This window comes from Amborella trichopoda, chromosome 2, assembly GCF_054954075.1.
Source record: "Amborella trichopoda isolate Santa Cruz 75 chromosome 2, AtrichopodaSantaCruz75HAP2 v2.0, whole genome shotgun sequence".
NCBI classification, from domain to species: Eukaryota; Viridiplantae; Streptophyta; class Magnoliopsida; order Amborellales; family Amborellaceae; genus Amborella; species Amborella trichopoda.
Window position 1 is genome coordinate 11,350,933 of NC_142337.1, and position 23,308 is coordinate 11,374,240.

General features: G+C 36.0%; 1 protein-coding gene across 12 annotated transcripts; it reads left to right on the top strand.

The window, feature by feature from the left end:
* The first annotated feature begins 2,808 nt into the window (after nt 1-2,808).
* CLS (cardiolipin synthase) lies at nt 2,809-22,648 on the top strand. 12 transcript variants are annotated; one of them, XR_016049141.1, is made up of 10 exons: nt 2,819-3,569; nt 9,223-9,289; nt 9,385-9,459; nt 9,560-9,611; nt 19,290-19,375; nt 19,515-19,589; nt 21,368-21,406; nt 21,685-21,779; nt 21,895-22,200; nt 22,416-22,648. XR_016049141.1 is itself a non-coding variant. In XM_020675939.2 (9 exons), exons 1-9 carry the CDS (start codon nt 3,043-3,045, stop codon nt 22,013-22,015), a joined length of 1,137 nt encoding a protein of 378 aa, XP_020531598.2. In that variant the 5' UTR covers nt 2,819-3,042; the 3' UTR covers nt 22,016-22,376. The 12 variants fall into 12 exon arrangements, 5 of the variants coding, with proteins under 5 accessions (XP_088714111.1, XP_020531598.2, XP_088714112.1 ...); XR_016049146.1 differs by having other exon boundaries at nt 2,967-3,569; nt 9,389-9,459; XR_016049142.1 differs by lacking the exon at nt 21,368-21,406.
* The last annotated feature ends 660 nt before the right edge of the window (nt 22,649-23,308 follow it).

Consider the following 23,308-nt stretch of genomic DNA (forward strand, 5'->3'; position numbering starts at 1 on the left):
AGTGTTGCACTATCGGAGCGCACTTACACAATGTCGGAGCGTATCATCTACTGCCGAAGCGCACAGACACAACGTTGGAGCGCTGTGACTCCAGAGTGTTGCACTACCGGAGCGCACATACACAGTGCCAGAGCACTGTGACTCCAGATTCCAATGCCGGAGCACACTTACACAGTGTCAAAGCGCATGATCCACTAGCGGAGCCCACATAAATAGTGCCAGAGCGCTCTGACTCCAGAGTGTTGCATTGCCAGAGTGTACTTACGAAGTGCCAGAGCGTACTTACATAGGGAGCGTAGTTTAGGTATTTTTTTATAGTATTATTTGATTGAGGGGGTATTTGCATAAAAAGTATATTTTTGGAAAAAAAAGTGAAATAAAAAGTAGGTTGGGGGTAAGCTGCATAGAAAGTATAGTCTTGGGGTTTTTTTTGTAATTTTTCCTTTCATTTTGTTTGGAAAAGGTTTATACAAGAGTGAGGCCTAAACAATCAAATCAAGGTGCACATCAAAAATTCACTATTAAAAGGGGTTTTAAAATGTCCAAATATCCTCAAACTTTTAGTCTTGATCTCAAGATGGATGGATATGAAAAAAAATGGATTACAAGTTTTGAAAATAGTGCATCTTGTGATGCAATTTTTGGACCGTCAATTTTCAAGATTTTTAAATACTAATAAATCTGTTGGATCTACAATTTTTTTGAAGCTTTAAATTTTATGACTAGAGATAGAAATAAATTTTCAGGCTACGACAAAGATTCCAGTATGAAAATAACATTTGATACTATTTGAAGGTGCACCTTACTTTGATTGCTTAGGGCATCAGCCTTATACAAAGCACACCCATTTTTATTTCGGGCAAGCTTTATATGCTTCCTCTACATCATAAACTTCTATACTTTATCCTATCCAACCGTCCATTCTGAATGGACGGCTGAGATGACCCCAATCACAATGTACGCTATTTTATTTTTAATTTTTTTCCTGTTAAGTATTTGACGCCAAATTTTGGACATCCACTCCTCGCTTAAACTCGCACTTGTAAAAACTATATAAAAAAAATTCCCAACAAAATAAAATGATTAAAATACCCATGAAAGTTTCAAGAGGTATTTTGGTCATTATATTTTATTGAAATATTCTCTTTAATATTTTTTTAAGGTGCACCCCATTAAGAAGATGGAACGTACCAAATTTTATAATCATACAATTTCTAGAAAAAAGAATATTCTGAAGCGTCAGTGGCTCACTTGATATAAATTGGACGTCTTGATGGAGGAAGTATATATCTTCTATGATGTAGGGGATGCATAGAAATCCTTTCCTTTTATTTATGATTACATTTAATCAATGTTAACATGATCAGATTGGCCACAAAATGAGTAAGGGTTTGGTCCAATCAAAACCAATGCAACTACTGGTTGAACTAGTTGGATCAAGTTTTAGAAAAGAAAAAGAAAAAGATATATTATAGTTTAAAATATAAAACATATTAGAAATTTATTGAACATCATTTGTTTTTAACCTAGTTTCTATGTGGAAATGCGGGCCTTTTAATAAATCTATTTTTGAGATGAATTTTAGGACTTAATTTCCAAGACTTAATTAAGAGGTCAGCATATGTAGAAATGTGGGCATCTTAATAAATTTATTTTTGAGACGAATTTTAAGACTAAATTTTTAAGGACATGTAATCTCTAACATGGAAATCATGAATATGAAAAAATAAATAAATTTTAAAAACTAAAAATAATAATTATAGTAAAAAAAACATTTGAAACATTAGTTTCTATTGTTTTTAGATGGAACACCTACTTGGATCCATCTTTAAGATGGATGCTTTATACTTTCTAGACCGCATATGTTGAAATGTGGTCCAGTCCGTATGAAACAATTTTTTTTTTTTTTGGTAAGTCAGTGGGGAGAGGGTCCCTACCCTTCATAGAAATTGAGCCTAGGATACAGCGTTGCAAATCATCAAATGCTAACCGATTAAACATGAGCACTTTCCTATTGAACTTCATTTAGCTAGTTGAATTGGTTAAATCGGTTGGCCCAACCATTTAAATAATCTCGATTTATCTTAGTGCATATCGATAGAATCCTCGATCAGCAACCAAACCGGTCGGATCATCAACTATATTTCCACCTAGGCAACATACGTCATTGGGCAGCCAAACATGAGGGACTCTTACAATTAGGGGTGGCACTGGACCCGGACTTGACCCATAGCTGTCGTGTATAATCGACACGGGTCCGAGTATGAGTTCAAGTTTTGGACCCCCGAGTAGCGTCCAAGTCCAATAAAGGATACCCAGATAGTCACGGGTCAGGGTACGGGTCTTACTATACCTGATCCGACGTGTACTTGGGCCCAAATTTTTAGTTTACCCAAAGGCCAAAACCTCAACCCTAAAATTGTTTCAATACTTTTCATCTTCCCCTAGATCCTAAACGGCCAAATCCTATTGCCATCCTCCACCTCTTAGTTTTTTGGAGACATAGCTCTCTCTCTGGATCTCGAATGTCTCTCTTCCTCTAATTGTCCACGCCTCAAAAATTAGTTCTCTGTTGTTCACTATTGTAGGCGACAAAAAAAGAAGCTCATAATGAAGGTGGCAATGGACCCAACCAGACCTGGGACCCGACAGAATAGACCTCGGGCCTGACGAATATGAGCATGGGTTCAACGTTCGGACCCAACGAATCGGGTCTAGGTCCAAAACCTGGACCCGAATACATTCGGGTAACTCACCCATTGCCACCCCTACTTACAATGGCAAGCCTCCATGGCTCCTTTCTAGTTCAATGTATTTGGCATGACACGTTGCTGTGACGTGTTAATAAAATTCCATGTTGGCACTTTTCCATTTTCACTCGTGGAAAATGGACTTCCAATTCATTTCAAAAACCTAAACCGCCACTCCCGATACCATTTCCTTCGACCGTAGCAGAGTTCTGATCTGTAACGGCGGTTCTCATATGAATCCAAGTTCTTCTCCAAAGCCTTAAAAACCTGCTTATTCAACCATGATCCTCTAATGGCAATTCGCAGATCAATCAAAGCCCTCCTACGAAACCATAATTCCCGTTCTCTCTTTCTCCAGCCACCTGCAAGTCCCCTCATATCTTTACCGCCGCCATTTCTCCACCAGTTCCCATTATTTTCCTCGAATTCGTCAACAGTTTCGTCTGTTTCTTCAAACGCTTTCTCTTTCTCTCTCCTCTTCACTTCTGCTCGCACTCGCTTCTTTACACCATTGCGCAAATGGGTTCCTCTCTCTGGTCCTCTCTTTCTCTCTGCACCTCCCTGGAAGCTCTCTCAGTCTGCAACTCCTCTGTATTTACGTGGTGAACTTTGTAAATTAAGGAAGAGGTCGGTGAATGTAATTTCAGAAAGGGCTTTTGCAGCTAAGCTTGCCTTGGTTTCAGGAAATTCAACAGGTTACGTAGAGACTCTGATTGATAACAAGCGATTGGGAAGCCATGTTTCTTATTCAGAGAGTCTTCTGAATCCACCCAATTTGATTTCCATTACCAGAATGGTATCTGGTCCAGTAATTGGATGGTATGAATTTGCTTTATAAATTATCGAGAAATTTACATTTTTTATGCAGGTTAGTTTGAATTCGCAAATGGAAATTCTGTTTGTGATGCTTGTAAAATTCTGGTAGTTTATTCATTGGATGATAAAAAGAATGACATGTTTATGGGTACAATATAGGGTGTTCTGGTTAGTAATATTTCTCATTGCATTTTATTGTTAGGTCACTTTGTTGCCTTCTTTTGTGGCTATTGACTACTTCCTGTTTCAGTCTCCCAGTAGCTAAGAGCTGTTAAAGTTTGAGGAAAATACAGATTATCTAAAATATAGTTGAGGAAAACCCAAAAATCTAATATTAGATAAATCCAAAAGTTTACTGCCAACCAGTTTAAACTGCTCACGTTTGCTCGTTTGGTTTGAACTGCCTGACACAGGCAAGGTCCACCCTAGTTTGGAAACCTTAAAATGATCCGTGGGCACTAGTTCACCAATTGTAAAATCCATGCAGCCTGGTCTGAGGTGTATCTCAGTGGTAATCAATGGGTGCGTCTTATCCATGCATTTTTTATAAATGGCTCATTTAAGGGTTCAAGGTGTATCTTTGCCCCTTTTGTTGATCTCTGTTGTTTTGGTTGTCGGGGAGATTGTTGGATGGAGTATTTCTAGATTGAAGGCTGAATGGATTTCAATAGTATCTCAATGACGTGTAGTTCTTCAGCAGCAATATACAAATGACACCTTTATGTTCTATGACCCGCCCAAGAATGTTGGATTATTAGGGAAGAGATGAACCCCAAAACTCCGAGGTTACTGGTGGTGTCGTAAGACTGAGGATTGCAGCGTGGAGGATTTTCCTAAACAATGAGAACTCCCTGTGTCTACCTCACCAGGGCCATGAAAGGCTTTCTCTTGAAGACTCTGAGAAATGTGGCCCTGTCATCTTGGGAGGAGGGTGGTTATTTTCTATCCGTTAGATAACTGCACTCTCTCTCTCTAAGAAGTCTCCCTATTTTAGTGATATACATAGGCTTTTTTATAAAATAAAGAGAGAAATATTTGATGGCTCCATGGCCACCCATATGTGCCAACATTCTCCCACTTGGCCATGAGGGTCAGGTATATTAAAATAATATCACTGAGTGATTTAAAATTTATGAGCATATCCTTATCAAGAGGCTTTTCAAGCTAGTGCGGTTATACATCTCATAACAAAAAATATCGAAAGTCATGTCATGGATTTTTCACGCTAATGCGGCTTTTTCTCTCATGACTAAGACATAAAAAAATATCGCATTTGGGAGTTTCTGACTTAAATATTTATAGGTCCCATCAAAGCTATATCGTTTGATAATATTTTTGCACTCAACCCCTTTGTTAAATGGTCTTCAATCATATCTGAAGATGGCAAATAACTTACAATTATTTCATTCTTTCCAATAATATCATAAATATAATGATAATCATTTTCAATATGCATACCCTTGGAACTATAAGCTCCATTTCTAATTGCTGAGATAACAGCCTGATTATCACAAAAAAATTTAACAGGTCCGTCGGCTATATCCAACTTCAAATCATTTATGAAGCGTTTAATCCAGACGGCGTAAGTTGTAGCAATGTTACAAGCAATATACTCAGCTTCCATAGTATACCGAGCCACACAATCTTATTTCTTGCTAGACCAAGAAACACAACCACCTCCAAGGAGGAATACAAATCCTGACCTTGATTTTCTATCATCTGGGTCTCCAGCAAAGTCTGCATCAGAGTACCCAGTAACCTCTAAGTTATCAACTTGGAAGCATAACTTGTAATTTTTAGTTTTTTGAATATATCTGAGTATCCTTTTTACGGCTTGCCAATGAATCATCCCAGGATTACCATATGCATGACTCAAATCAGGTCTTGTACATAACATGGCATAATTTATGCATCCTATAGGTTGAGTATATGGAATTCTTTCCATTTCATCTTTGTCACTATCATTTAATGGACACATTTTCTTAGACAATTTTAAGCATTTACAAACAAGTGTATCTATGGGCTTACAATTTTCCATCTTAAATATCTTTAAAGTACTTTCTAATAATTTTTTTGAGATAAACATAGAAGCCTCGAATTTCTATCTCTTGTTATCTTAATGCCCAATAGATATGAGGCTTCTCCCATATCTTTCATCTCAAAATGAGAACTTGGTCATGATTTGGTATGGTTAATCATGCCAATATCATTATCGGCTATCAAAATATCATCTATATATAGTGACAATATAATAAAATTGCTCCCATTATTCCAGACATATACACAATGGTCTAACCTATTGGCTATATAATCAATTTCAGTGATTGCATTATGATAAGTAAAGTACCATTGCCTAGAAACTGTTTTAGACCATATAAAGATTTCTTAAGTTTGTATACTTTGTCTTCTTGCCCTTTAATTACATATCCTTCTGGTTGTTTCATGTAAATATCTTCCTTTAATTCTCCATTTAAGAAAGCTGTTTTGACATCCATCTGAAATAATTCCAGATCATAATATGCAACTAATGCTAAGATGATCGTAATAGGAAAATTTTGCTACAGGAGAATAAGTCTCTACATAATCTATGCCCTCCCTTTGGGTAAAACTTTTAACTACCAACCTAGCTTTATATTTATCAATGGATCCATTTGCATTAAGCTTTTTTTTTAGGACCCATTTGCAACCGATGGCTTTTCTATCTTTAGGGAGGTCAACCAACTCCCAAACTTGATTTCTTTTAATAGAATCAAGTTCATCATTCATGGCTTGAGTCTACTCAGCTGAGTCATGTGAGCTAATAGCTTCACTGTAGCTTCGAGGTTCATCCATTGTATCCTCACTCATTGAAGAATAATTACCTTCATTCATAAATACATAAAATTCTTCTAAAGTCGTAGGTGGGGCTCTAGTTCTTTTAGGCTTGTCTGGTATACTTGATTCAATTGAATCATTCTCACCAAATGTAGAGGGAGTCTGAGAAACAAGGTCTTTCAGACCCTTATCTTTATCAATTTCATGTAAGTCAAGAGGCTTATTTAAAATATTTTCATCATCTATATTTTCTGAGAAATGAGCATCACGACTCTCTATTAACAATCTAGTATCATGGTTATAGAATCTACACCTTTTAGAATTTTTTGAATAGCCTATAAAAGAGCATTTTATAGTTTTACTTTGTAATTTATCTTTATTTTATGGTGGTATAAGTACATGTGCCTAAGAACCCCAAACTTTCAAGATAGTAAGGTCAGGTTTCATATGGAGCCAAGTCTACAGATTTAGTTGGAACACGATTAATAATATATATTGCAGTGTTGAGAGCCTCACCCCAAAAATGAGGTGATAAATTTGAATGACTCATCATAGATCTAACCATGTCCATTATTTCTTCTTTCAGCTACACCATTTTGTTGTGGTGTATATGGCATGGTTGTTTTGTGAATTATACCATGCTCTTTACAAAATTCGGTAAATAAGGTCGAGCAATATTCACCTCCCCTATCTGTTCGAAGAATTTTAATATGTCTACCTAATTGATTTTCTACCTCAGCTTAATATTCTTTAAATGTTTCTAATGCATCTGATTTTTTACTAATTAGGTATACATATCCATAACGTGAAAAATCATCTATAAATGCTATGAAATATTCCATACCTCTATGTGTTTTTATATTTAATGGACCACATATATCAGAGTGAACAATATTAAGCAGTTCACTGGACCTTTTCCCTTTAGGGAACGGCTCTTAGTTAATTTACCAGAAATACATGGCTCGCATGTTTTGAACACAATTTCTCGTAAATTGGGGTGCAACCCTCTTTTAACCATTTGATTCATGCTGTCTTTATTTATATGTCCTAATCTTAAGTGCCATAAATATGGATCATCCATACACATAAAAGCATCAAAGAGGCATCAATATAACCAAAAAAGGATGAACCTTCATTAATATTCAGTCGGTACAAATAGTCAACTTAGTATCGTACACCAATGCTCTAGAATGCTTCCCAAAATTTTGAGACTGCATCAAATTTTTCTTCTTACTTTAAGAAGGCTAAGAAGCCCCTTCAATATCACAGTTACATTCATTGAAATTTCAATAAATTTCAATAATTTTATTTTTCCATGGAGAGGTAGATACAGAGAGTTCTCATTGTTTAGGAAAATCCTCCACTCTGTGATTCTCAGTCTTACGACACCGCCAGTAATCCTGGGAGTTTTGGGGTTCATCTCTTCCCTAATAATCCAACAAAGAATAGATGACCCATTTGTGGCTTTTGGTTTAGGGTTTTGGGGTGGGTTTTGGCCTTAAGGTTAATATTCAAAAGACCAAATCGTTGGGGATTTTGTGCACTGAAGAGGAGTTGGTAGGCTTTGTTTATAGGGTTGGGTGTGCAATGGATAAATACCCAAGCGTTTGTATAAGCGTTTGGGGATCAACCTTGGAATGCCCTTGCTTTTGGGTAATGTAGGACAAAGTAATTGGAAGATTGACGAGGATGTTGGATTCTCGGAAATGTTATTTCCTATCTCAGGGAAGCAAGCTTACTTTGAAGAAATCAAACCTGTCATGGCTTCATCTACTTCATGTCGATTTTGATGCCACTTGAAAATTGTTAACCACAGAAAAAAGTTATTGAGGGGTTTTCTATTGGATGGCACATGTATGAGGAAAAGTATGCCTTTGGTGAAACAAAGTGTGCAAACCTAAAAAGAGAGGATTGACCACTAGGTGGCTAAAGCAAACAAATTATGCCTTGTTGGGCAAGTGGTGGCAGAGATAAGTGAATTTATACAACTCTTTAGACAAAAAGTACTGACCAATAAGTATGGTACTGAACATAGTTTTTAGGAGCGGGAGCCGGGGATCGTGAAATGCTAGGAAATCTCTATGGTTGAGAGCGCTGTCCGTAAAATGTGAAAGTTAAGGATCTAGATTTCCAAATGTTAGGGATTGAAATCCCAACCTTTTGGGGATCTTGGTTCCAACCTTTTAGGGATCTTGTTCCCAACCTTAAAAAGGGTAGAGCCTAGGACTACTAGAAGTATGGGTGTGTTGCTAGCTGACTACGAATGTAAAAAATCATTAATTCGGTTGTTATCTTGGCTTTTGGTTGGGATCGAGATCCCTAACAGTAGGAATTGGGATCCCTAGCTGTGGGGACTGAGATCCAAAATTTAAAACCTTCAAGATCCCTTTCCCGGAGCGAGGTTTTGGAGCGGAACACCACCTATATTGGGAGATCCAGTCAACTATGTTACAGATGGGTTTGGTAAATTAGTGTGTAGCACGAGGAACAATCGAGGTTTGTCTTGGGTTTGGAAGGGGTCAATTGGATTAGAAACAATTTTGGTGCCAACATGAGTGTTTGGAAGGTAGAGACCGGGTCTATGAAACTAGCTTGCTCATCCTTAAAAATTTTCAGTTTGAGGACATTGTGAACTTCTGAAAATTTTGTAAGTTAATTTCTTTGCTACTTAGGAGATGCATGTTTGTTGTTTCTTATTTTCCTTTGCTTGATTCAAGGCTTACATGTATCTGGTATGATTGGTCTCTCTGATAATGCCTTATTCTGTATTATGAGTGATGTTAAACTGCTGCAATTAAAGCTCAAATATAGTTATCCAAATTTTAATGAAGTTTTTATGCAGGATGATCATAAACGAGTCATATTCTATGGCATTTTTGGGTTTAGCTGTTGCCGGGGCGAGTGATTGGGTAAATTTTATCTCATCATTTGGGCACAAATGGATGTATTTGCAGCTTCAATGTAAATGAAACTGATAGCCCTTTGCCTTGTATTTCTTTTGTAGCTAGATGGTTATGCAGCTCGGAAGATGGGTATAAGTTCTGTGATTGGATCGTACCTTGATCCGCTTGCAGACAAGGTGAGTATCTTCATGAAATATTGACTGTTTTCTGTTAGCTCATAGTCTTCACAGCATCCATCATTGAGATCATACTGTTGACTCTTTCCTACACTTGCAGGTTCTTATCGCCTGTGTTGCCTTGTCAATGGTAAAGAAAGATCTTTTGCACTGTAAGTACCCATAAAGTAGTGTTTGAAATTGCTATTTCATATCTGTGTTGCACACTTCTCTTATTGCAAAGGAGCCTCCTGCATCGTCTGGTGTTGCCTGTGTTGGAATGAAATCGCACTTGTGATTTCCTTGTGTCGATTGCAACAAATGTTCAATGACCATTAGTTTTTAGGAAATCAGCTTCTAAATGTGTAGAACGGTGTGATGAAATATGTGTGCGTGAAGCTAGAATGCGTTCTTGCTTAAACTTTAAAACTTATGGTATAGTCAGTGGGTAAAAAACCTGCAACTCAAGTCGGAACTACCTGAGTCGACTTGGAACAAATCCTACAATCAGGCGAGTTGGCCCGAGAACCTATTTTCCTTACTGTTTCAAGTGAGGCAAAAAGAAGAAGGGAAGCAATTTTAAGCCTTTTTTTATGGAACTTTTCGGATCAAGCAATGGTTTAAAAAACGGATCGGTGACCCGGATCGGGCTTCCAAAAAACCGATCCGGATCGGCGAATCGGCGATCCGGATCGGGAATCGGGTGAATCGGTCAGAATAAAGCTTAAAAAAAATTCGAAAAAATTATTAAAATTCATTATAAATATTGTTTTTTAGGAATTCAATAAAAAATGAGGGTACTCCATTAAGAATTTTCATGTTTTTGAATGAATATGCGAATATTGATATGTTCTTTCCCTGCATGAACCGCCATTCAGCATTTAATTTACAGTATTTCGTGCTCATCCCTACACTGTTGCTGTTGGGACTCGATATGTGAATAATATGGCTGGGATAGGGTGGCCTCAGAATCATCATCTCTCTCGTTTTCTCTTTGAATAATATGGATTAAAAAAAAAAAAAAACAAATTTTCAAAAAAATTGATCATGGATTAAAAAAAAAATCACAAATTTTCAAAAAATTCTATCATGGATTACAAAAAAAAATTCGATCATGGATTAAACAAAAAAAATCACAAATTTTCAAAAAATTCAAACATGGATTACATAAAATTCGATCATGGATTACATAAAATTCGATCATGGATTACATAAAATTTGATCATGGATTACAAAAAAAAACAAACAAAAAAAACAAACAAAAAAAAACAAAAAATTCAATCGTGGATTACAAAAAAAGAAAAAAATAGTTCGATCATGGATTACAAAAAATTCAATCATGGATTACAAAAAACTCTATCATGGGTTACAAAAAAAGCAAAAAACAAAAAATTCAATCATGGATTACAAAAAAAAAAACAAACATTTCGATCATGGATTACAAAAAAAAAACAAACATTTCGATCATGTATTACAAAACATTCGATCATGGATTACAAAAAATTCTATCATGGGTTACAAAAAAAAAAACAAAAACAAAAAAATCGATCATGGATTACAAGAAAAGAAAACAAACATTTCGATCATGGATTACAAAAAAACAAAAACAATTCGATCATGGATTACAAAAAAATCGATCAAGTATTACAAAAAAATCTATCATGGATTACAACAAAAAAAAAAAAAAAAAAAAAAAAAAAAAAAAAAAAAAAAAAAAAAAAAAAATTCCGTATAGAATCGCCGATTCACTGTTCGGACTCGCCGATTCCGTACAGTGAATCGGCGATTCACTGTACAGAATCGTCCGGTTTTCTCTAGAACCGGACGATTTCCGATTTTTTGGGCGATCCGGTCCCCTTTTCACGATTTCCGAGTCGAACCGGACTCGCCCGGGCGAGTCCGGTTCGACTCGGCGTTTTTTAAAACGCTGGGATCAAGTATTGATCCTTTCCTATAAAAGATCTCCCAACCGCTCATTTTGTCATCAATCCATCAATTTTATGGTAGAAATAAGCTTAGGATTTTTATTCAGGAGAGCTTTTAATATCAAAAATTCACTTCTTTCGACCCTGAAACTCTAATCCGCCATTCCTTATATTCTTCCTCAAATCTCAACCAAAAAACTTGAAATTTGTTTCAAATATTGGTAATTGAGCCCACTAGCAAAGCCCCAGAGAAATCAGTGCAAAGCATGTTGATTTCAGTCTGGTTTAACATCCAAATTTTAGGTTTTTTTGATGCCCAGAATCCTAATCCACCATTTTTTGTTGTTCTATCTAATATCTCAACGAAAAAATTCAGCCTTTTGTTTCAAATTGTTTGTAATTGATCCCACTAGGAAAGCCCTATATAAATTTATTACATCAAGTGCAAAATCTGAAGAGACCAAGCTCTTTTTTATGAAAAAATGGCTCAACTATCTGAATAAAAATTATATTTTGTTATAAATAACTCATTATCATGTTCAATTTCAGTACAGTTTCTGCTTTAAATTGTATTAGAATTGATTTAGATAATATTTGTTAAGTTTTCCTCTGGTTTATAATGAAATCGATAATTTTATTGCTTGGTTCTCTAATTTTTTGAAAAGATTCCTCGATTTTTGAAGATTCCTTTTTTTGTATATATTATCTTTAAATTTCTTTGTGTTTTTGTTCTTGGTTGTGTTAGACAATTTATATATTATTTTTGGTTTTGGTTCTAAATTCCTTTCTTTGCATGCTTTTGTATTTGTGTTTTTGTTCTTGGTTGTGTTAGACAATTTATATATTATTTTTGGTTTTTTTCTAAATTCTTTTCTTTGCATGGTTTTGTATTTTTTGAGAAAAACTAAAGTTTTCGAAAAATTTATTCAATAGAAATTTTTGATAAGCATTATTTCGTTAATCAACATTTAAATAGTATGTCCTTGTATTATTTTTAATCATAATGTTGTGCATTTCTCAAAACTATACAATCTTGAAATGTACTACATATATACTATTGTGGAACTTTATTCCACCAGCATTCAAAAAAGTGGACCGCCCCGCCTAGGCAGTCAAATTGGGCATACCGCCTAGGCAGGCGCCTAGTGCCCAACCCTTGGCGTCCGCCCAGGGCCTACGCCCTGCCTAAGGGCGGAATTTTTTTTTTTTTTTTTTTGTTCTATTGGTTTTTTTTGAAACATAAAGGCTTTTAAGAATGGGTTTTAGGTTCATTTGAAACCTAAACCCACAAACCCATTTTAGAGAGAAAGAAACTTCAAAGAAACTAAATTTTGTGATTTTCATTGGATCGAAGTGTTTCTCAAAGTTATGAAAAATAGATTCAAACATCACCCGGGTAGATTAGATTTAGTTTTGGAGTTTTATAATCCTATTACAAGATGTTTTTGATTATTTTAGCACCTGAAAACATCTCCGGGGTGGAATTTGAGCAATCAAAGTAAGTGCAAAACTTTATTTTTAGATTTCTTGCTTTATTTTGAGATGTCTTATCCAGGATCTAGTCGAAGTGGAGATCCGGGTTGGAATATGAATATAATCCGAATCCAAATGATAAAAATTGCATTAGATGCAATTGTTGTGAAAAAAATACAAAAAAGGGCATAAACCAGTTTAAGAAACATTTTGCCGGTATTAAAAGGAATGTTGCCCCTTGTAAAAATATTTCTGAAGCTATAAGAGAGGAGATTAAGCAATATATGAGTTTTGTAAAACAAAAACAGGAACAAAGTCCTTGTCATTTGAATATATCTATTTCTGCATCTTCTAGAAGAAGTGATCCAGGTTGGAAGTATGGTTATAACCCAAAACCAAACGATTAAAATTATATCAGATGTAATTTTTGTCAAAGAGATACCAATGGGGGTATTAACCGATTCAAGAAACACTTTGTTGGTATTAAAAGGAATATTGCTTCTTGTAAAAAGGCTCCTGAAGTTATTCGGGATGAGATTAGACAATTTCTAAATTTAAAAGAACCAGAAAATGATGAAAATGAGCCTTGTTCTATGGAAATATCTTATCCAGGTTTTTCGAGAAGTGGTGATTCGGGTTGAAAGTATGGTTATAACTTGAACCCGAATGACAAGAATCGTGTTAAATGTAATTATTGTGGAAAAGATACTAATGGGGGCATTTACTGGTTTAAAAAACACCTTGCTGGTATTAAGGGGGATGTTGCCCCTTGTAAAAATGTTCTTGAGGCTACTAGGGAGGAGATCATACAATATTTGAGTTCAAAGAAGCACAAAAAGATAGAAAAAAGTATAGCAGCCAAGACTCCTATGGCCTCATCTGCACATACTTGTAAGAGGGAGGTAGAAGAAAAAGAGGAGGAAGATGTCAATTCAGAAGAAACAGAGGAGGACGAGCATTATATTGAAGAGAAAGATGACTCTGATGATGATGGCCTCAAATCTTAAACGTATGATGAGGCTTACCCTATTCCTTTTGATGATGATGATGATGATTGAAGACTCTTGGTGTTGAGTGTTGAATGCTGACTATTGTGTCCTAAACTGTATATTTTTTGAATTTTTGTATATATTTTTTTTCTTATTTTTAGTTTCTACTTTCTAGTTTCTAGTTCTACCATCTAACTTTTGTTTGTACAGTCTACAGTGTATCAGACTATCAGTGTATGCTTGTATGGTTTAACTGTTTTAGCATTATACAAAAATATGAATTGTGGTCTTATAGATTATCAAAATTCTCTTCTCGACTTCAATCTTTTTTTTTCAACTGGGATTATGGTCTTATGGATTATCAAAATTCTTATGGATTATCAGAATCAAACTATCTTTTTTTTTCAACTGGGCCGTCCAGGTTCTGAGCGCCCGCCTATGCGCTGGGCGGCCTGGACCCCCATGGCCGCCTCGGTGCCGCCTAGCGCTTTTTGAAACTATGTTATATTCCACTTAGTAACCAAAGTCTTGGTATTCATACTCCTGATAAATTTATCAAATTATATAACATATTTGTCAAATTTTTATTCCTAAATGAATTCATTTTGATTTCTATATATATGTTTGGAGAATCTAAGGTCAGCCCAGTAACTGACAGCTACAGTAAACGCCCCAATGGCCTAGATTGAATCTGGGCCGATCTGATGGTCACGATTATATTTCGTATTTAAATGTTAAATTTTTTCTACAAATCCAAATCACTTGAAATTTTGAGCATCTATTCTTTAAAAATAGGATAATCTAATAAAAATATCAAATAAAAATCACAAAAAATAAATTGTCTGAAATACCCTTGAAACTTTTAGGGGTATTTTTGTCAATTAATTTTTACGAATTAATTTTTAAATTTTTATTAGGTGCGCTTTGATGAGAGGCGTGGATGCTCCAAATTTCATATAATTTAGATTTATAGAAAAATAATAGAATTATATTACGAAATGCCACTGTGATTGTCAGATCGGCCCAAATTCAATCTGGGTTGTTGGGCTTACACTATTGCATCAGCCCATGGATTGACATGATCTTTTGATATATATATATATGTATATATATACTGGTCGACTGGAAACCTAAGGGTGATTCGTCTTTTAAACACCGGGTATAATTATACTTATATTTCATAGGCATTTCTTATCCATGTTGTTTACAATGTTTAATTGTGTTAGCAATGACTGTAAAAGGATCCAATTGAAATACTGTTAAGATGATTTTTGTTGAGTGGATAACTTGAGAAGATTTTTTCATGTTTGGTGTATGAATTTTGAGGCAATATCCTTTGAGCTTCCAATTCTAAGAGTAATGCTCACATTAAAAGGTCTAAAATTCGAGTGAACAAGGGTTCTAGCTTACACGTGTTGGGGCAAAGGAACTATGCATAAACATGTGTGTTGTCAAAAATATTAATAAAAAAATGAATACTTATCCGTCTGTTCTCAACAATCTATGACTTAGATGTGTTGGTCAAGGGAACTATGAATAAACAAATAAATTCCTACATATGTGTATAAAAACATTAGGATGGTACTGTAGCCTCTAAAGACAGACCCATGTAGAAATTTGTTTCTACATGTATAAGTTGTTGGACATAGATGGACATATAAGGCAAGTTTCTATAAAAATATTACTAAACATATAAGCAGTTACACATGTGCTGTCAAAATTTCTACACGTGTAAGTTGTTGGGCATAGATGGACATATAAGGCAGTTGTTTATAAAAATATTAATAAACACATAGACACCTATCAATAAACGCATAGACATCTGTCCATCTTAGGCACTTGTTTATAGAAGTATTAATAAACACGTAGACACTTACAATTGTGCTGTCAAAATTTCTATACATGTCAGTTGTTGAATATAGATGGAGATATAAGGCAATTGTTTATAGAAATATTAATAAACACAGATAATTTTTGTGTGCTGTAAAAAATACTATGACGTACACCTCTGGGGCAAGGAACTATGAATAAAACAAATAAATACTTACATGTGTGCTATTGTTTATAAAAATGCCATAGCATTTTTTTAAGGCAGTTGTTTATAAAAATATTAATAAACAAATAAATACTTAAACATGTGCTGTCAAAAATACTATGACTCAAAAGTGTTGCGCCCTCTCCCCCTCTCCTTGTTCCTGGGGGCGGCGGCCAGGACCCCAAACTGCCTAGGCGGGTGCTGCCGCATTTTTTAACCTTGATCTTGAGAAATACCAAACATATTTACTAGGAAAAAATTACTACAAATTATTTTCAACTCATTTTCACTTTACAATAAAAATATAATTTTTAAGTATTTTCAAGCATTAGTCAGTTTTTTTGGTTAACCCACATATGGGAAAATGATTTATGGACCGATGGCCTACAGATAGAATGGCATAGGCCGGAAAGACTCATATTCAATCTGGGCACATCCAATGGCCACTATGTGGGATTTTTTTTTTCTATTTATTTTTTTATCATTCCTATTGAGGGGTGTGTTGAAACTAAGCACACAAGGGAAAACATAAAGAAACTCGTATGCAAAGAGAATGATGAAAATGTCCCTACTACTATCAGTGAGTCTGGGCCGTCCGATACTTCAATCTGGATTATCTTGCCTGTAACTGTTTCATAGGCTGTATGCTGCCTGCCCTAAGGAGCAGGTGCAGGTTAGATGGCTAAGATTCAATCTGGCCGCATCCGACACCAGCATGTATGTTTACTTTTTGTTTTTGATATGGTTTATATGAATCAGCTGAAATTTTTGGGGGAAGGGTGTGGAACCTAGGTGCAAAAGGAGAGAACATATATATATAAAAAAATCATATGCACAAAAAAGAGTGAAAATGCCCCTGTTACTGTCGGTGAATGTGAGCCGTTGGATGCTTCAATCTGGTCTGGTCTACTGTTCTATAGGCCGGGCGCCTCACAAAATTGTTACACACACACGCACACACACACACACACACATATATATATATATATATATATATATATATACATATATATATGTGTATATACATATATATATGTATATATATACATATACTATACATATATTGAGAGAGTATATATGCACGCACACATATAAACACATAGAGAGAGAGAGAGAGAGAGAGAGAGAGAGAGAGAGAGAGAGAGAGAGAGAGTCGTATCTCGAGCAAGCTTTGTGTGCATTTCAGAGTTTAGGCATTTTGATGATGGATTAACATTTTCTAAAAGGATATGTATGGATGCATTCAAAACTTTTAGGCCATCTGAAAATTATTAATTGATTACTTGATGATTTGTTTAGAGGAACTGAGTCACAATTTATCACTCAGTAAGTGTTCTAGCACTTATTTGGGGATCATTAGTTACTGGATTGTATAAGCATGACTGGTCAACTTCTTAATTACCAACACTACATATTATCTCCAAACTCCTTGTGTTAGCTTGGAATATCATCCGACTTTCGGAGTATTTAGACATTGTGCTTAACTGATGCTTAAACCTTCGAGTTTTTGAATGTCTATCACCATGTAGTTTTATGTAACATCAGGTTTTTTTTATTCCAGTGTATGGTTGAAGAAATTGGATTGTGGCCTGCTGAAGTTCTTAAGATATTATATTGTTATCTTTCTCCCTAGAATCCAAAGGTTTTAAGATTAGCTAGAATAAAACAATATATGAAATGCAAGTTTAGTAATAATAGGAGTACAAACAAGGAAGTAGTTAAGATTGATGGCCAGGAAGTGCACAAAAGACCTCACTTTCGATATTCCATGAAAATGGAGAGATTGATGAAGATGTCGCACACAAAATTAGAGCTGGGTGAGCAAAGTGGAGATGTGAAACTAGAATTTTTTGTGATCGCCGCATACCAATGAAGCTGAAGGGCAAGTTCTATAGGACAGCTGTGAGACCAGCTTTAATCTATAGGGCAGAATGTTGGGCGGACAAATACAATATACCCATAGAATGAGTGTAGCGGAGATGAGGATGTTGAGATGGATAAGTGGCAAGAAAAGAAGAGATAGAATTCGAAATGAATCCATTCGAGAGAATTTAGGTGTGGCACCAATAGGCGATAAGATGAGAGAGAGTAGACTTAAATGGGCTGACCATGTGTGGCGCAGACCAAATGCAACATATATTAGGAGGTGCGAGTTAGTTCAAGTGGAAGGACTGAAAAGGGAAAATGGTAGGGCTGAAAAGATGTGGTTGGAAATAGTTCGAAAAGATATGGGGACTTATAGATGGTATGACCTTTAATAGAGCAGAATGGCAGACCAAGATTCGTGTAGCCGGCCCCAATTAATTGGAAAAAGGCTATGATGATGGTGATAATATTTTTCTCTTTTAGGGAGTCAGTTTTCTATTACCTCATATGTTTTTGCATTTCTTTCCTAGAACTATTGCAAAATTGAGATATTATAGTATGCAAGTCATTCTACTTGAGAAACACCAACCTCCATGCACAAATGCCTGTGTGTGTTCATATCTTACATGGTTTCTTATGTTTGAGTGCTGAACTCTTGTTTGGTATGTGTCAACACGTGTAACAACACATTCATATGTAATCATTTTCATATTCCTGACCATTGATTACATCATTAATAATTTTTGAAGTTGAGGTTTGTATAAGATGCGCATCTTACACTATACAAGGCGTATCTCTAAATTATGCCGGTTCTACCGGATAGTTCCAATGTAGGAAACCTTGTGATGACTTGAAAGCCGGTTCTGCCGGATAGTTCGAATGTAGGAAACCTTGTGATGACTTGAAAATCTATGTTCTACCTTAATTATGATATTTAAAATTCCAACAATGATGTAGATCAAGCAAATCTATAAACACTTGAAAATCTTGAAAATTGATGGCTCAAATAACTTGTCACAAGATGTACTATTTTTAGGACTTGGAATTCATTTTTTTCTTCAATCCATACTTCTCACGGTTGACATTATCGATTGGAAGGTTTTCCAACTTCGGAACACTCTTTTCTACTAGATTTTTTATGTGAACCCTACTTGTATAGTATGAGGTTGCAACCATATGTAAACTATTTCCTTTTTTTAATATTAATTTTTTCCTTTTTTTTTAATTAAGGTTGCACATGTACTTTGAGGATATCTATGAGTCATGATCGATTCTTTTGGCCACTCATCATGAAAGGGAATATCAATAAACAATGTTGGATTTGGTTATCCTTGTTGCCCAAGCTCGTTTTTCATGGAATAGGGAATCCGATGCCTCTGTTTAACCCTTACGCACAAATACCCTCGTCCCTGCAGCATAGATCTGTTGCAAGTAGATGTAACTGGCAGTCTTCTGCATACCATTTATACTGATTTACTTATGTTTATGCACATTGTTATTTGGCAATTCATCGTCAGAGCCATTAGCACTTTTAATCTAGCTGTTTTGTTCTGGGCTGTGAAGCTGGGCTTGTAGGACTTGTTGTGCTTAGAGATCTTGCTCTCATTGGTGGTTCGATCTACAAAAGAGCTGAGAGCCTGGATTGGCAGGTGAAGTTAGCGTATTTGTCCTCTTATGTGATACATTTTAGTTAATGGTGGTTTGGATTTTCTAGGCCATCATGCACTTCTAATCTAAGCTATTCATGCCATAATTGGGGTGCCTAAAGAAGTTCAGTTCTTATTCCAGTGGAGAGGATTGTCCGATTTCATAAACCTTCAGGGGACTCGTGTTGAGAAAGTGGAGCCCCTCTTAATAAGCAAGGTATGGTTAGTTCTCTTTTTGTTGTTGCATGTCTAGTGATATAAATATCATTGTCGCAATGAATGTTTCGATTGCTATTGCGTATCCCATACAAGTACCCTTGAAAACAGAACACATGAAATCTAACGAGCGCCATCTGGAGAAATCTTAGATCTCATATGTGGTATCTTTAATTGTTTTTGGTTCTTGGTGATATTTTTTTCTGAGGTTCTCTCAGTTGGGGGTTTTCCTGCTCTGGCAATACTCTCTTGAAGTAGCAAGTTCTAGTCATTGTATAAGTAGAGCATCCTAGCTGTTATCTAGAGTTGTGATTATTCAGTTCTCGATGGTTGGATTGCTTGTAGACTTGAAGGCATTTGTTACTGTTATCTAAAGTTGTGGACAATAGACTTAGCTCTCGATGGTTAGATTGCTTGTAGCACTTGAAGGCTTGAAATTTGAGTTTTAGACTGCACGTTCAGCTGTTATATACGAGTTTCTGAAAGGAAAATAACAAAGTGTACAATCTATAGAAGCCAGAAATTACCCAAAAAAACGAAAAGAAAAAGAACAGCAGATAAGCCAAAGACTATAATTTTATTATTTGATAAAGAAAAGTAATCTTTCTACCTGATGATGCAGAATTCAGTCTTCTCCTAGAATCTAAAATTTCTGTTTTAGCATTTTTGTTTTTTGGGTTAGTTCTATTTAGTTTTTGAAGGTAAAGATTTGTTTTCAGAAGAGGGTATCAACTGTGTGTTACGGACTTCTCCAGTCTCGATTATCTACTCCAGTAAGAGACAGGATGGATAATGCCACCTCAAAACTTGCTGGGTCGATCTGGAACTTGTGCGTGTTGACCTGGCTCACCATGCAAGCTAGTGAACAAGGCATCTTTTTACTAGGCCTATTTAATTGGTTATGGGTTTTCTCATTTACATTAAAGGAACTTCAGTGTTTTGTTGGTTATTAGTTCAAGGTTGCCTGTTGCACACAATTGTCACCAACTTTAAGATTGACATTTCAAACTTGTTTTAGAGTATTTCAAATCATGAAGTAGAACAGATTGATATCGTTTATCTGGTCTCAGCTGCCCCTTTTCTTGAATTTGTTTGACCCTCAATTCTAGAGGGGCCTAAAAGCATTGGATGAACAAATCTCTAAAGAAAAAAACAAAATACGAGGCACATTTAGCATACACCTCATTGAATGGTCTAAAGGTATCCGAATAGATCTGTGCCCTGATTCCTCTCTCCTCAGAACTAGTTCCTGGATTTTTGTTTTTTCGAAAGTTTTTATGGGAACATTCTCTAGGGTCAAAGAGGATATATTTGCAAACAAGGACCCTAAAAGATTAACTAACTTCAAAAACTTGGTAGTGGCGAACTTGTATTAGCGTGTAGGCTGATGTAATTTTTCCTATATATATTAGACAAGTGTTTTAAGATGGTGGGATGAATTGCACACTCACCGATCAAGATTTGAGGGATCGGCCATTTGGATTGGCTGGGTTGGCAATCTGTAGAAAAGGAAAGGGGGGGGGGGGGCTTTATCATTTAATATTTATTTATTTGGACAAGTTATGCTGTACGTTTTCTTGGTTACATTAAACACAAGTTCTAGGGTTTGATTTCGCACTCGTACCATTTTTTTTTTTTTCACCCCTTATTGTATGTATGATTTCTTTATATGTTTAAATCTAAAAAAAAAGAGGAAGCACTAGTCATGAGGCTCAAACCTCCAACATGAAGGAACTAACACGTGCTAACCAAATGATTCATTTAACGTTTTTGTGACAGATTGTAGATAAAGTAGTGAATTGCCTGGCACAGTCATTGGTAATTCCCGATCCGGATCGGCAAGTTTTTTGACACTGATATAGGCATAGACAAGCAGGTTTGCATGCATGCGTGCATAAGGCAAATCTGAGTTAAATAGAGCTCTTTGGGTGACTCAATAGACAACTGCATCATATGTGAAGTTTGTTATTGCAGTTACAATATCTTGCAAAATTCATGTCAAGAACACTTCCGGAGATACTGTATTGTGTATAATCTCAACTGGAATTTGTTTCTGTTGTCGCAGTCGTGTTAATATTAGTTGTCGTCCATTGCAGTTGAACACAGTTTTGCAATTAAGCCTAATAGCAGCAGCTCTTCTCCAGCCTGAGTTTGGTAATGATGACACTGCATTTTGTATCACATACTTGAGGTAACAAGTCGAAGTCACTTGCCATCTCTCTCTCTCTCTCGCTCTCTCTCTCTCTCTTTGCTGTGTGTTAGTGACAACACAGACGACATAAGCCTGGAAGTTTTTCTGTAAACAGTTGGTTGGTAGTCGCTACAACAATATCATCTTCGGCAGCTTATGGCATGATGTATACCCAGAAAAGCTCAACAACATGTGCAGGGAAGTGTAGATCTCTCTTGGGAACCAAGACATCATAATCTTGAAGTATTTGGGAAAAATTACTAACGGGAGTTCTAGCACCATTTGCTATCCAATGTAATCCACTTCAGGCGAGAGAATATCCCAAAGAGATTCGGGAAGCTGTTGATTTGGGGTTATAACATTGAAGAAATGTAATATAGTGAGAGATGAACTAGGAGCCCCTAAAGCAAGGGGATTAAAGGTGAGGAACACGTGTTGGTGGTTCTCCATTTATTTGCTCTTGTTCTGGCTCAGTTTTGCTAACTTAAAAATGAGGTTGGAGTTATCTTATTTGCCTCGTGTTCTAAATTTATAGAAAGTTTTCAGTGATATCAACGGTAAAGTGATCTATTAGAATTTGGTTTTCTGCACCATCTAGTATATATGTGGTCTGTTAACATCTATGTTGTGAAGCAGATGACAGATTCAGCAAGGGGTTGAGCAACAAGAATACTAAGCAAAGTGAGAATGGGAATCTAGTATGAAATTCTACCAAGATCGTGAGAGGACAGACATGACTAGTTACGAGAGATGCATATATAGGGCAATTTGATTCACTTGTTGCGAGCTATTTGATTGTTATTTATTGGAGTCTGTTTCACTGCACCTGAAGTAATAAAGTTTCGACTTAGGTGACGGTTGTTGAAAAACTTGTATGCTGAGTGTTTGGTTCATGAAAGCTTTTTGGCCGCATGCCAACAAAGATCTTCAAGATGAGCTTTACATGATTCTGGATTGGTATGTTCATACAACTGAAAAATGTCTTTATGCGGGATAATGTTTCTCCTTGCGGGGCTGCTTTCCTGTGTAGGGACCATAACTGCCTCTCCACTCCTAAAAGTGAATAAATAAAAAAGCCGCAAAACACACCTCTCTCTGACACTCAAATCTTAGGCTCCCCGCTTTGGTATACTATTGCAGTCAAACACGAAACTGCAAGAAAATGCTTCATCCTAGAAACTGTGGGTAAAAGATAGATTTTTGGTAGCCATGAATTTTATGCAATATCATGTGAATTCTTAGAATATTTGGGTGACACCTGACGTGCATGATTCGACCGATCACAAAGGGTGAGAGATTTTCCCGTCATTGTTAAGGTTGGTAGCTCTGGTTTGATTCCAATAGCTTGAAGAAACGGGGGGGAAGGGGTTGTAATAATGGAGAAGTTTGGGTTGGGTTGAAAGCTTATAGGGAGTGGGACATTTATAGGAGATAAAAATATCATTGAATTGCGGTTCTTTCGAAGAGAGTGTCTTGGACTTCTCTGCAGTTAAATGACTTCATCCAAACCAGACACAATACAAAATACT

Bases quoted from the DNA above. Each gene is read 5' to 3' on its own strand.
- CLS (XM_020675939.2), top strand. From the start codon at position 3,043: ATGGCAATTCGCAGATCAATCAAAGCCCTCCTACGAAACCATAATTCC. The intron at 3,570-9,222 runs GTATGAATTTGC...GTTTTTATGCAG, and splicing joins TCTGGTCCAGTAATTGGATG to GATGATCATAAACGAGTCAT. The intron at 19,590-21,367 runs GTATGGTTAGTT...TTTTTGTGACAG, and splicing joins AGCCCCTCTTAATAAGCAAG to ATTGTAGATAAAGTAGTGAA.